At 39.8% G+C, this 12,043-nt stretch overlaps 2 protein-coding genes across 2 annotated transcripts; one reads left to right on the forward strand and one right to left on the reverse strand.

Annotated features, from left to right (window-relative positions):
* Positions 1-13: 13 nt before the first annotated feature.
* Positions 14-8,063, reverse strand: LOC111593474 (cytokine receptor). The gene is made up of 4 exons (XM_023306235.2): positions 7,695-8,063; positions 6,410-7,587; positions 2,414-3,471; positions 14-1,928 (listed from the first exon to the last, which is right to left on the reverse strand). Exons 2-4 carry the CDS (start codon positions 7,585-7,587, stop codon positions 463-465), a joined length of 3,702 nt encoding a protein of 1,233 aa, XP_023162003.1. The 5' UTR covers positions 7,695-8,063; the 3' UTR covers positions 14-462.
* Positions 8,064-8,413: 350 nt separating this feature from the next.
* On the forward strand, positions 8,414-11,542 carry LOC111593422 (ubiquilin-1). The gene is made up of 3 exons (XM_030224066.1): positions 8,414-8,729; positions 9,062-10,601; positions 11,386-11,542. Exons 1-3 carry the CDS (start codon positions 8,634-8,636, stop codon positions 11,460-11,462), a joined length of 1,713 nt encoding a protein of 570 aa, XP_030079926.1. The 5' UTR covers positions 8,414-8,633; the 3' UTR covers positions 11,463-11,542.
* The last annotated feature ends 501 nt before the right edge of the window (positions 11,543-12,043 follow it).

A 12,043-nucleotide genomic window follows, 5' to 3' on the forward strand; every position in this document is an offset into this window, starting at 1 on the left:
AAAAAAGGTCAAATTTTAAAATAATGATGTTCGATGTGCGGTCGATACGTAAGAGTTACAAATTAACAGGGTATAAAAAGGGAAGAGTATACAAATAGTTTATTAAATACAAGTGGCCCGGCTAAGTGTGCGCGTGTGTGTGGGATGTGTGTATGAATGGCAAGTACCAAACGAATGTGCATGTGTGCTAAATGAGCTGATTTGCAAGTGTAAGTTTCATGTGAAAGTTTCTTTCCCTCTCTCCCTCACTCAATCGTTCTAGGTATGCGTGTGTGTGGGTGTGTATGTGTTAACGGAAGGCAATAGTAGCTGCTAGCTGGCTGCATGTTTCAAATGCAGCTAATCCACAAAAATCTCTCTCTATCTCTATATCTATCTCTCTCTGAGTGTGTGTGTGTATGTGTTGCTCTCTGTCTCTCTCTCTCGCTCTCTTTTTGTATATGTGTGTGATCCTCTCTAGCCTTAGAGCATATGACGATTGTGCGCCAAAGCATTTAGATCCTGCGGAGTCACATATCCACCAATATTTGGTTGCAATGTTTGCGGCGTTTGTTGTGAATGTTGTGCCGTTGCTGAAGCTGCAGCAGCAGCCGCTGCAGCCGTGGGCTTGATTAAGCCATTCCGTTGCAATTGCTCCATGGCCGTATAGCCGAAGCCGTTGGGCATCAGCGGCGTTGCAGCTGGCGTTGTCGGCATAGCTGGTCCATTTACTCCACATATTGGAGCTAACGGCTTCAGCTTGTGTAGATCGGCAGCCTGCACATAGTTGCTCGTGTTGAGCAAGTGCATCGGCGTTTGTGCTGCCGTTGATGCTCCCACTGCTGGTGCAGCGGGCGCAGGTGTTGGTCGCGACTGCAGCACCTGCACAGGTACATAGCCACTTAAAGGCATACTCAACTGTCCATTGGTGCTGGGCAATGTGTTGGCCATGCTACTTGGCGTTGACCAGTTCTTCATTTGTGTGGGCTTTATATAGCCACCAGCATTTGGATTTGGATTCGGATTCGTTGGGCTGCTTGACTGCATCTCCGTGGCGCCCATTTGACTGTCATCGTCGAGCAGCAGTCCTTGGCTCATCGACATATAGCTGCATGGCGGCAACGTTGTCAACGTTCGCTCCTCATACGCATCCCTTTGCTCGAGCATTCCGCCACTCGAGCTGTTGGCTAAAAGCAACTTGGAGCTCTCGTTGCCACTACTAAAATCTTGCGGCAAATCGTGTTGCGAATAGTGTGGCAGATCGATTCGTGTACAAATGACGCCGCCGACAATGCTGCCAACACCGCCGCCATTACCACCAGTGCCGCCACCACTGGACCCAATCTCGATAGATTTCTTCTCATCAATTCCCGGTGGAAGCACCAGATCAATGTCGGACATTTTCAATAGCTTACGATAAACCATGTAGGCAAATGCACTAAGAAAGATGATAGAGGTAACCACCTCCACGGAAGTAACGAACACCTTCAAATTGCTCTGACCCGGCGAACAGCTAACCTCATGGGTGGTCCATGCCGACTTGTACAAACGATAGAGACTCGTATTGAGATAGTTTTGTATGGCGCCCCATTCGATATCCGTTAATGGGGGCTGAGCATCGCATTTTTGGCTTTGCATTGAACGCCGGATATACGTTTTATCTATATGCGTTGTTAGGTTTGGATCCAATGGCTCCGCATTTACTGCGCGCACATTGTAATGGAAACGATGCAACGGCGTACAAAGCGGCGTAGTCATCACACAGGTGAGATTTGGGCGTGCGCTCACATAGCTGGATGGTTGGCCAATTATCGTATTATTAGCATTTCTCTCAATTATGACCACTTCATAGAATTCCAATCGTCCAGCCGGACGCAACGGTGCCTCCCACTCCAGGATCGTGTTCCAATGTGAGTTCTCCACATGTAGCTCGTGCGGCGGCGAGGGCACTGGAAATAACGAATAATAGGTAATTAATATTAATTATATATTTTTAAAATTAACTATTTTAATTATTTAGGCCAAATTTAAACTTAAACTGTTTCGCACTGTTCACCTAACGATCTTATGAACTACTGAACTACTACTTTTCAATGATCAGTTGATACGCGCCGTAATTTGTATCGATAGTGAACAATTCGTTCCATTGAGCCGTGCATAATTACAAATTTATGAGCTCTCTGCGCTAACTAAAGTCGTGAATATTGTAGCGATATAAATCACGACTCGATAACGCGATTAATTGTATTCCAGTTCATACATTCTTTTGAGCTGTTTTGAGCTGAAATATTATCGATACAATTGTAAAATGAACAAAAAAGTGCATTCTCTAAAAGAACTATGGACTTAAACGAGCGGTAGAAATTAAAAAAAAAATAAAGCGAATATAAACTCGAATCATTAAAAATTTAAAGAATATAATATGAACACCTACCTCCAACTGCTGTACGAAAGCGAATCTTATTGCTGGGCTCCGAATAAAGTATGGTCTTTGCACACAAACTAATCTCATATTCCGTATAGGCAGTCAAATTGTTTAATACAAAGTTTGTCTCTTTGTTGCTCAGTTCGGCGGTAAGCGTGTGCATAACAAAGTGATCGGTAATATTATCACTGGTTATGGTGCCCCGATATTCGACCAGCATGCCATTCGCCTTGATGGGCTGCTTCCATGTGAGCGACACACTCGAGCTGCTCACATTGAAATAAGTGAGCTGACGCGGCGGAGTCGGTGCACCTTGGGCTGTGCGCTGGAATAGCTCATCGCTGTATTTGCTGGCACGCTTCGGTGAATACATGGACATCTTAATAGTATAGAAGGTATAGGGCTCTAGATTCACAATTTTATGGGATGTCACATCTTTGGGCAGCTCCATGGTTGTACAATTATCTGGCTTGCCGTCCGATCGCTTGCAATAAGTCAGATTGTAGCCACTTAAGATCGCCGCACAGACACCTTCGGTGCCCCATTTGACGGTAATGGATGTGTCAGTCAATTGCTCAATGGCTGGATCCATTTTTGCGAGGTCATCGTTGCCATCGCCTGTACAGGTCACCCAATGCATGCCCGTATTCCGGCCAACAAAGTTCGCCGATACAGCCATATTCAGCGATGGCGATTGCCCAGTTGCCGTGCTATATTCCAACCGATCTGGAGAGACATGCTCGAAGTGAATGGAGCCGTTGCATTTGGACAAAAGTGCCGGCTTTGCATTGCACCAGAAGACCGTATAGTCGATCAAACCAGAGCTGTTCCTTGGTGGCTTCCAACCAAGGGTGTAGCTGGAATTGCTCGAATGATAGACACCCTGTATCTTGAGAGGTTCACGTAGTCGGATATCCTCTCCGCTGATACTAGGTATATAGAGTCGACTCGCCTCCAAAGATGTGCCCACATTGTTGCTGCTCCTTATGTAGATCTCATAATGTGCATTCCGTGTCCAATTGTCAATTGTTGCCGAATTCGTATCCACCTTAATCTTGGAGGCATCGCTGTCAACGAGCAAGGGAAAGAGGGCGAAAGGTAAATTATCTATTAGTAAGCAGGTAAAAATATAGCTGTAATGCCAAAAGGCCAATACAATGTGTCATCGATACAATTAACGTTTGTCTTTAAGACAATTCACATGACAATTCAGGGGTTTGTAACGCTAAAAAGCAGCACAACAAATTTAAGGGCGAAACTGTGAACATTTATAGAGTAAAAGTTAGATACGTGGGAAATATACATGTATGTTTTCCACATTTCAAAAAACTGAATAATAAATATGTAAAAATTTCAAGTCTAGGTCTTCAGCTTTAATAGACAGACGGACGACATTGCGAAAAACCAATATACTCTTTTCACTCACTAAAAACTGCGCAGTCTATTTACCTAAAAGCAAGAAATGTGAAATTCCTCAACTAATTATTTTCTATATCTCTCATTCTCATAATATTTAGGTATCAATGCAAAGCTCTTCAAGCGAAAATCTTTTCGAATTCAACTTCTGTTCTACGTAATTGAGATAACGAAACAATTTTACGAATATTAACGAAACAGACAAGCGGACCGTCTCCCTGCACAACAGACACTCATACATTAGTACAATTTGCAAAGCATATACATACATCTGCATATAGATAGATAGCTACGTAGCGGGTTGGAAATTTCTTGAAAATTGTTTATTTTTAAAAATTCTTTGAATTTTTGTATGTTTGGTTGAGCATTCATTACGTTCCTGCAATGGGTATAGTCCGTTTAATAAGAACTGCGCTTTTATAACGTAAAAACGAGCAAGTGAAGCGAATACAAATGGAAGGCATGCCGAAGTGTGGATACCCTAGCTGAAGATACGATACGATCTAAACGTAGAAAAGTGCTCAATGATTCTGGAAAATATCTGAAACGAACGAATGTTGCGAATCAAATGAGTATCCTTGGCAAACTCTCTTAGTTAAACTAAAGTTGTTTCATATAAAATATATAGTCATTATAGAAATAATATATATACATAAAGGAAACAGTATCTTTATGAATTTCTTTCTGATGCTTAGCTAAGCAAGAACAGCTACTGGCTAAGCTAATCAACATCTTTATATCTTTTTGATGCTTGACTATTCTTATATTATAAGTTAAATGTGCGATGACAGCACAGATATGCCACATTGTTAGGGTATCATATAAATGGTTTAGCTAGATGAAAATTAATGGAAATTTCTCAATGTTTCAATGCAGTTCCGCATCAGTCATGCGACCAGATGTACTCGTACCTATATATGCGTATGTGTGTGTGCGTGTGCGTGTGCGTGTGTATGTATGTGCTCACATTAATGTTTTCAGTTTTAATTCAGCTTAAATAATGACGTTTTGCTGCAATTTGAGAATCGAAAGAAATATACAATATATATGCAACGCATATCTATATATGAATACATATGTCTATGCATGCACAAATGTGTGTCTCTGGTTACAGTTGTTGCTCGCTAATTGAAACTAGCAGTAATTAAAATTCTTCAAAAATTGTAGTTTTTAGCTCTACATCAAAGTTACTTAGTTTTAAGCCAAGCTGTTCTTGCAGATATTAATAAGTAACTGTATAGACTCAATGTGCAAGTAGCTTTACTCAGCATTAGTTATAATACTAATAAATATATGTGCGTGTGAAGATGTATTAGTAAGAGGTTAATTAAAAAAAAAATATTGACAATCACCGTGCAAATAATTGCAAAATGTCGATTAGAGTCAATAAAGTAAAATGCATATATTGAACTAAAATGTATATTTTGTAATATTAACAGGTCAAGAGACACGGCCTTGCCAGACTTCTGTATGTTGCATTTCGTTAAGTTGGCAGCAGATTTAATGCCGAATCCAGAGACAGAAGGAAATTCGCAAGAAATACAAGTTTACACGATGCATCTAATCGCGATTAATTATCAATTATGTGGAATTCGACATCAACAATTCTCTAGAAATAGGAAACGCTTGAAAAATGAACATTTCGCGCTAATTGTTTTTATTCTCGTTTGTATATATACATGTATATTGTTCATAATTGAAAATAAACAGATATATACAACAATAAAATCACAATTCATAATCATATATTTAGGTATGTGGACAATAAAGCTAAGCATTGATGCAAAAGTTCGTGTGCGTCTGTATATTTATGAGCTAATCATAATAAAACGATAAAAGCTTAATATCTTATCTTATGTACTCTTGATGAAAATTCAGTCAAAAGCGGGAACCATTATTTGGAAGCATTTATCTATTTATCACAATCATAATTGTCATAGGAAATGGATTTAGCGGATATTGAAATTTAAAAAAACTTTTGATTAAAAAAAATTGTTGTCATCGTGTAAACTTTGTACATTCCATTAAAATGGAGAACTCTTATCACATATTTCCAAGCTGATCATGGTTCAGTTACTTCGAGTAACGAATTTAGATACAATAATAATGCTAAATGTAAATTCATGTTTATTGTGTTCAAATAAGTAAAAACAGGGATAATATAAACGCTATTTTTGCGATAAGACTGATCAGGTATCGGGCTTTTAAATAGGGAACCAGATCAATTGGATACCTTGACTAGTGGGACCAATGTATCCTATATCAAATCGAATTATCACGATTTAAATGTATCGTGTAAACGCAGCCTTCATTTTAAATACAGACTGAAAATATTAATCAGCTAATCACTTTCAAAGTTTATCGTGTGAACTTATTTTTAGCGAAAAATCTGCTTCAGTTTAATTTTAATAGGGAATGAGAGAAATTTACAAGCTTTTAGTTACAAGCTTTAGTTTACAAGCAATTTAGTTACAGCGTGTAAACATACCCTTCGACATCACACTATTACCGTTAATAACATTTGGATCGATAAATATCGATGTGGTTACTTAAAGTTCATCGTGTAAACGATGTGAATCTTTTACTTACATGATTGTATCATTGCACCGATACTCGCTGATAACGTAGGTAAAGTTATCGCCATTCATCTCGTGCTTGTGCAGCTGCTCCCAGTAGAGGGTGAGCGATGACTCCGACGAGTAGACATAGAAGCTGCCATTGGTTATGCGTGGCGGCCTCGCCGGTCGCTCGGCAGCTGTACGGAAATTATAATTGAGTGGCGGACTCCAACGGGACTTGGTCTTATTATTGCGCACGCGCAACTCCAGGAGATAATTGTAGCCGGGATAAGGTAGTTCAGTTAGACAGAGAGTATCCTTAGCGGCTGATGAATTATTGCGCCACATCGGGCGGACCAAGGTGGGAAAGTTTTCAGGTGTGACAAAGACACGCCAAAGGACGCCACCAACGAAGTTACTGCGCCGCGGCATTTCCCACGACAAGCAAATCGAGTCCTTTGTCCGATTGAGTAGCTTCAAATTTTGCCCAGGACGCGCAAGAATCATGCGCTCAACATTATTCACCTCGATATCCTGACTGGCATTGCCCAAGGTGTTAGCAATGTCCAAGCGAAAGAAATATATTTGCGAAAACTTCTTATATTGCTCGCCCGTTATGTTGCAATTGACCAAAGGCGACGCATCGAAGTTGCAATCGACATAGTAACGATAATTTGTATTTTTATCCGTTGTAAAGCTGACATTATATTTGGGATTAATGCTATTCCGCGGCGCGGTAAAGTTGCAAAACATATAGTCCCAGTCGTGGCTGGTGCAATTGAAATCTTGCACCAGTAATGGCTTGGTGCCAACATCCACCTTTGAGGAGAACATGCCCATCTCTTTGCACATGCACAGGTATTCACCCTCTTGATCGAACATATTTGTAAAGGACATTAATATGGTGGTATCGTTGATAATTTGCAAATCGCTGCCATTGTAATAACGCTGAACACCATTGATATTCGCATTGAAATACAAATCGTTCACCTTGCAGGTTTCATTTGTTTTCGATGAATCAAAGAATGCCTGATTAATGGTGCAGGTGATATTTAGATCGCTGCCAACGGGTAATTCCGCCTTTTCCGGCACCACCCAGCCGGGCGATGGATGCTGTCCATTAAGGGTCACCATGCAGAAGGCAAAGATTACAGCGAGAGCAAATGTTATTTGCTGCATTTTCGTTCGTTTGCAATCATTGATTTGCATCTGCAATTAATAAACGAAAATGTACATGCATTATTAATATACATTTATTTATTTAAATAGGGCCACACTTGTACACACACAATCATATATTTTAAGTAAGTACACACCTTTGCTATTCGATAGACAAAAAATACCTGGGGCACGGGTACGAGGCACTTGTTGGCACTGGTATTGGTAATTCTCAGAAAACCGTTTTATATATGTTACCCAAAAATTCCAAGAACTGATTTTTTATGGCATTTTGATTCGTATGCTTGTACCAAATAGTGCTCTTTCTTTTCTATGCCCAACACAAAAATAGGTTTTATAACGAACGATCAGTTTTTATATTTGAATAACTATAATCAACGTATTTTGTTTTTTGTTGTTTATTGTTGCGTTTTAATAAACACATGCACACGATCTCACTAACTCAACCGTTTGCTTTGCCTTAAGCGTTCCCTTTTGCTTGTCGTTTGCGAACCAGTGTGACCGGCCGGCACTAAAACGACAATCACAATTTTACGACAAAAAATACAATAAATACGCAGAAACAAATATATAATAATTCTTCATTTTAATTCAAACATTCTATAATTTAGTTTGCAATTTAGCACATTAATATTAATAATAAAAAAATTTTTTGCAACATTTTGCATATTAAGAAAGGGACAATATATATATATATCAGTGAATGTGGTTTTAAATTGAATATTTTTTAACTGCGCCACTTATTCGTTGAAAATTTTGTTGTGCAAACGTAAAGTCGTAATGTGTGACCAAAGTCACAGTATTTGTTTTTGGGCATTGTTGACTGATTGCCTTTGGTCACACTCACTCTGTATGTGACATATATATATATGTGTGTGTGTGTCGTATGTGAGAAAGTGACGAATTACTTTTCATCAAATGGAAAATAATTTAGTTTGAAAGCACGTATAAATTTCAATAGGCGATCACAAAAAAAAATATAGAAAATAAAAAAAAAACAGCAAAAAAACCTTGTGAAAACATAGCATTATATTAAGAAAACGCATAAAACTAGCGCTGAAAAAAACAATATCAAAATGGCCGAAGGCGGTAGTAAGCGCATCAACGTGGTAGTTAAAACGCCAAAGGACAAGAAAACTGTTGAAGTCGATGAAGATTCTGGAATAAAAGATGTGAGTATTACAGTGCTAAGCAAAAAGGCATGGGCAGCGACAGGGGCTGCTCTAATAAAACATAATTATTGCGGCTAAGCACTGTTCGGAGGGGTGGGCACACTTGTCTTCTGTGCACCACGTATTTGTGTGTGTGTGTGTGTGTGCGTGCGTATAATTGAAGGTACAGTGCATTTTTTTTTTCTAGAAAGGATGGCAAAGTGCAAATACTTTGTGCATATGTGAGTGTGTAAATATTAATGATGATTGGGCAACATTGCTTGTTGTTTTTCTTTACATTTTGGCATTCAAGTTTAATTGTTTATTTTTATATATTCAATTCTTTCGATTAGTTCAAAATTTTGGTGGCACAAAAATTTGAGGCCGAACCCGAGCAATTGGTGCTGATATTTGCGGGTAAAATCATGAAGGACACCGACACCCTTAAGATGCACAACATCAAGGACAATTTAACAGTACATCTCGTTATCAAAGCGCCAACACGTACCAATGAAACGCCGGCACGTGCACCGGCCGATGTACGTCAAACACCGTTTGGCCTGAATCATTTTGGAGGCTTAGCTGGTATGGAAGCACTAGGAGCGGGCTCGAATACCTTTATGGATTTGCAGGCGCGCATGCAGAACGAATTGTTGAATAATGGGGATATGTTGCGTTCGCTAATGGATAATCCGTTGGTGCAGCAAATGATGAACAATCCGGAGACAATGCGTCAGTTAATTACATCAAATCCTCAAATGCAGGATCTAATGCAACGTAATCCAGAAATTTCGCATATGCTTAACAATCCCGATTTGTTGCGTCAGACAATGGAATTGGCGCGCAATCCGTCGATGCTGCAGGAGCTGATGCGTTCGCATGATCGTGCTATGTCGAATTTGGAATCGGTGCCAGGTGGCTATAGCGCATTGCAGCGCATCTATCGTGATATACAGGAGCCGATGATGAATGCGGCGACCGAATCCTTTGGTCGCAATCCCTTTGCCGGCTTAGTCGAGGGCGGTGGTGGCAATACGGCCGGAGTTAATCCACAGCAGGGCACGGAGAATCGCAATCCGTTGCCAAATCCGTGGGGCACCGGCAGCGGCAATCGCAGTGGCAGCAACTCTAATTCCCAAAGCAATAATACGGGCCCGAATAATCAACGTGCCGGCGATCAGCCACCAAATAATGTACTCAATACGCCGGCAATGCGGAGTCTGCTCCAACAAATGGCTGACAATCCAGCTTTGATGCAAAATCTATTGAATGCCCCCTATACACGTTCGATGATGGAATCAATGTCACAGGATCCAGATATGGCGTCACGTTTGCTTAGCACCAGCCCCCTATTATCGAACAATCCACAGTTGCAGGATCAGGTGCGACAGATGATGCCACAGTTCATGGCACAAATGCAGAATCCGGATGTGATGAACATGCTAACCAATCCGGAGGCAATCAATGCCATACTACAGATCCAACAGGGCATGGAACAGTTGCGTAGCGCTGCACCAAATCTAGTTGGTACATTGGGCATACCGCCGCCTCCACCGGGCGTCAATCCGACAGGTGCCACTGATCCGGCCAGCGGCGATGGCACCACAACAAATACGAATTCCACTAATAGCGCCACCAATGCCAGCAGCATTAACAATTCAACAACGCCGAATAATGTTAGTGCATCGCTATCGAATGCCACGAATCCAGCTGCTGGCACATTGGCACCTGGCGGCGGACCCAATGCCCAGCTCTTTAACGATTTCATGATGCGCATGCTCAATGGCATGTCCAACAATGCGGACAGCACGCAGCCACCGGAAGTACGCTATCAATCCCAATTGGAGCAACTCGCTTCCATGGGCTTTGTCAATCGCGATGCCAATTTGCAGGGTAGGCACTTGAACTATCTAAAATAGTTATATATATATATATATCTTAGATTATCTTTGTTTATACAATTAACACTCTACTGTGTATCTTAGTTTAGGACAATCTTAGATGCGCAGATTCGTTATAGGCAGTAAACATATATGTATCACTCGTTTGTTATATATAAAGCCAGTTCCAAGATCATTCACAGTTAATTCAAAAAGAAATTTGTTCTATATAGGCATATGTAGTGAAAGATCTGCCAGCCATATGCCAAGAGTATTTCTGTCTAATAATAATAAACTGTAAAGTCAATCATAATGCACAAGCCCTATATACTATGTATGTATTCCAGTTCAGTGCTATAGCAAATATATATATGCTGGCTAGATATCTAAAGTCGAGTTAACTCAACTCTTACTAGTTGAATTTAGTCTCAAAGCCTAGCTGTTTCCATCATAGCCAACATTTATCTCTCGTCTCTATTTGTATACAAATTCAAATCACTATCAACTTTCAAGTTGTTGTATTCAAGTCTCAGTTCAGTTCTCTGGTCTTGGTATTGTAAAGCATGTACTAATTATAAATGCTTCGACCTGTCTGTATTTCGACTGATCTGTAGTATATATAATATATAATTTTCCCTACAAGAAAGGAAAGGAAGAATTAACTAAATCTATGCTGGAAGAGTACACCAAATGCCACAAAGATAACTAACTTTATGTATATATATATATATATATAAATCATATTTATATCTATTGCATATATATATTCATCCCATCTCTTTATCTTCTCCATACAGCTCTTATTGCAACGTTTGGGGATATTAATGCAGCCGTGGAGCGTTTGTTGTCGCTGAATCAATTGTCCCTGAGTTAACACTGTTAAGGCGAATGCCTTCTGTACACGCCAATATCGTCTCTATATATCTATATCTATATATTTATATACGTATATATATATGTGTGCTTGCTTAAGTATATATATATTTATATAAATATATGTGTGTGTGGTTGTATGTGTGTGTGTGTGTCTCTGGGCGTGTGTGTGTATAAAAAATATGAATTGTGAAATCACTAATTGTTTGAGGGGAAATAAATCGGATGCCACGCCCCCAAGAAAGAGGCTAACAGCGGGGCTGTAATGTTTGCTGATAAACCTTGATACACACGCACAGACACACACACACATAACAAACACACGCAGTACCCAGCACACTCATGTACACACACACACAACACGCATACACACACATCTAACGTAAGCAATTAAAATGCAGATGAAGAAGAAAACTTACGCCTGGAAGCCTATAAATTAAATACACACAGACACACATCATTTTGCTTCAAAATTTCCACGAGACACAGGATAACAAAACCATAAACAAACTTGGAAAGAAAAGAACAAAAATGATTAAAAAAAAATCATAATATATATATATATATATATATATATATATA

Source organism: Drosophila hydei, unplaced genomic scaffold, assembly GCF_003285905.1.
Source record: "Drosophila hydei strain 15085-1641.00,03,60 unplaced genomic scaffold, DhydRS2 tig00000349-arrow-arrow-pilon, whole genome shotgun sequence".
Lineage (NCBI taxonomy): Eukaryota > Metazoa > Arthropoda > Insecta > Diptera > Drosophilidae > Drosophila > Drosophila hydei.

Coding starts and splice junctions, on each gene's coding strand:
- LOC111593474 (XM_023306235.2), bottom strand. CDS start 7,587: ATGCAAATCAATGATTGCAAACGAACGAAAATGCAGCAAATAACATTT. Junction 3,472..6,409: donor CGGTGCAATGATACAATCAT/GTAAGTAAAAGA, acceptor GCTCGTTGACAG/CGATGCCTCCAAGATTAAGG. Junction 1,929..2,413: donor CTTTCGTACAGCAGTTGGAG/GTAGGTGTTCAT, acceptor CGTTATTTCCAG/TGCCCTCGCCGCCGCACGAG.
- LOC111593422 (XM_030224066.1), top strand. CDS start 8,634: ATGGCCGAAGGCGGTAGTAAGCGCATCAACGTGGTAGTTAAAACGCCA. Junction 8,730..9,061: donor AAGATTCTGGAATAAAAGAT/GTGAGTATTACA, acceptor TCTTTCGATTAG/TTCAAAATTTTGGTGGCACA. Junction 10,602..11,385: donor TCGCGATGCCAATTTGCAGG/GTAGGCACTTGA, acceptor TTCTCCATACAG/CTCTTATTGCAACGTTTGGG.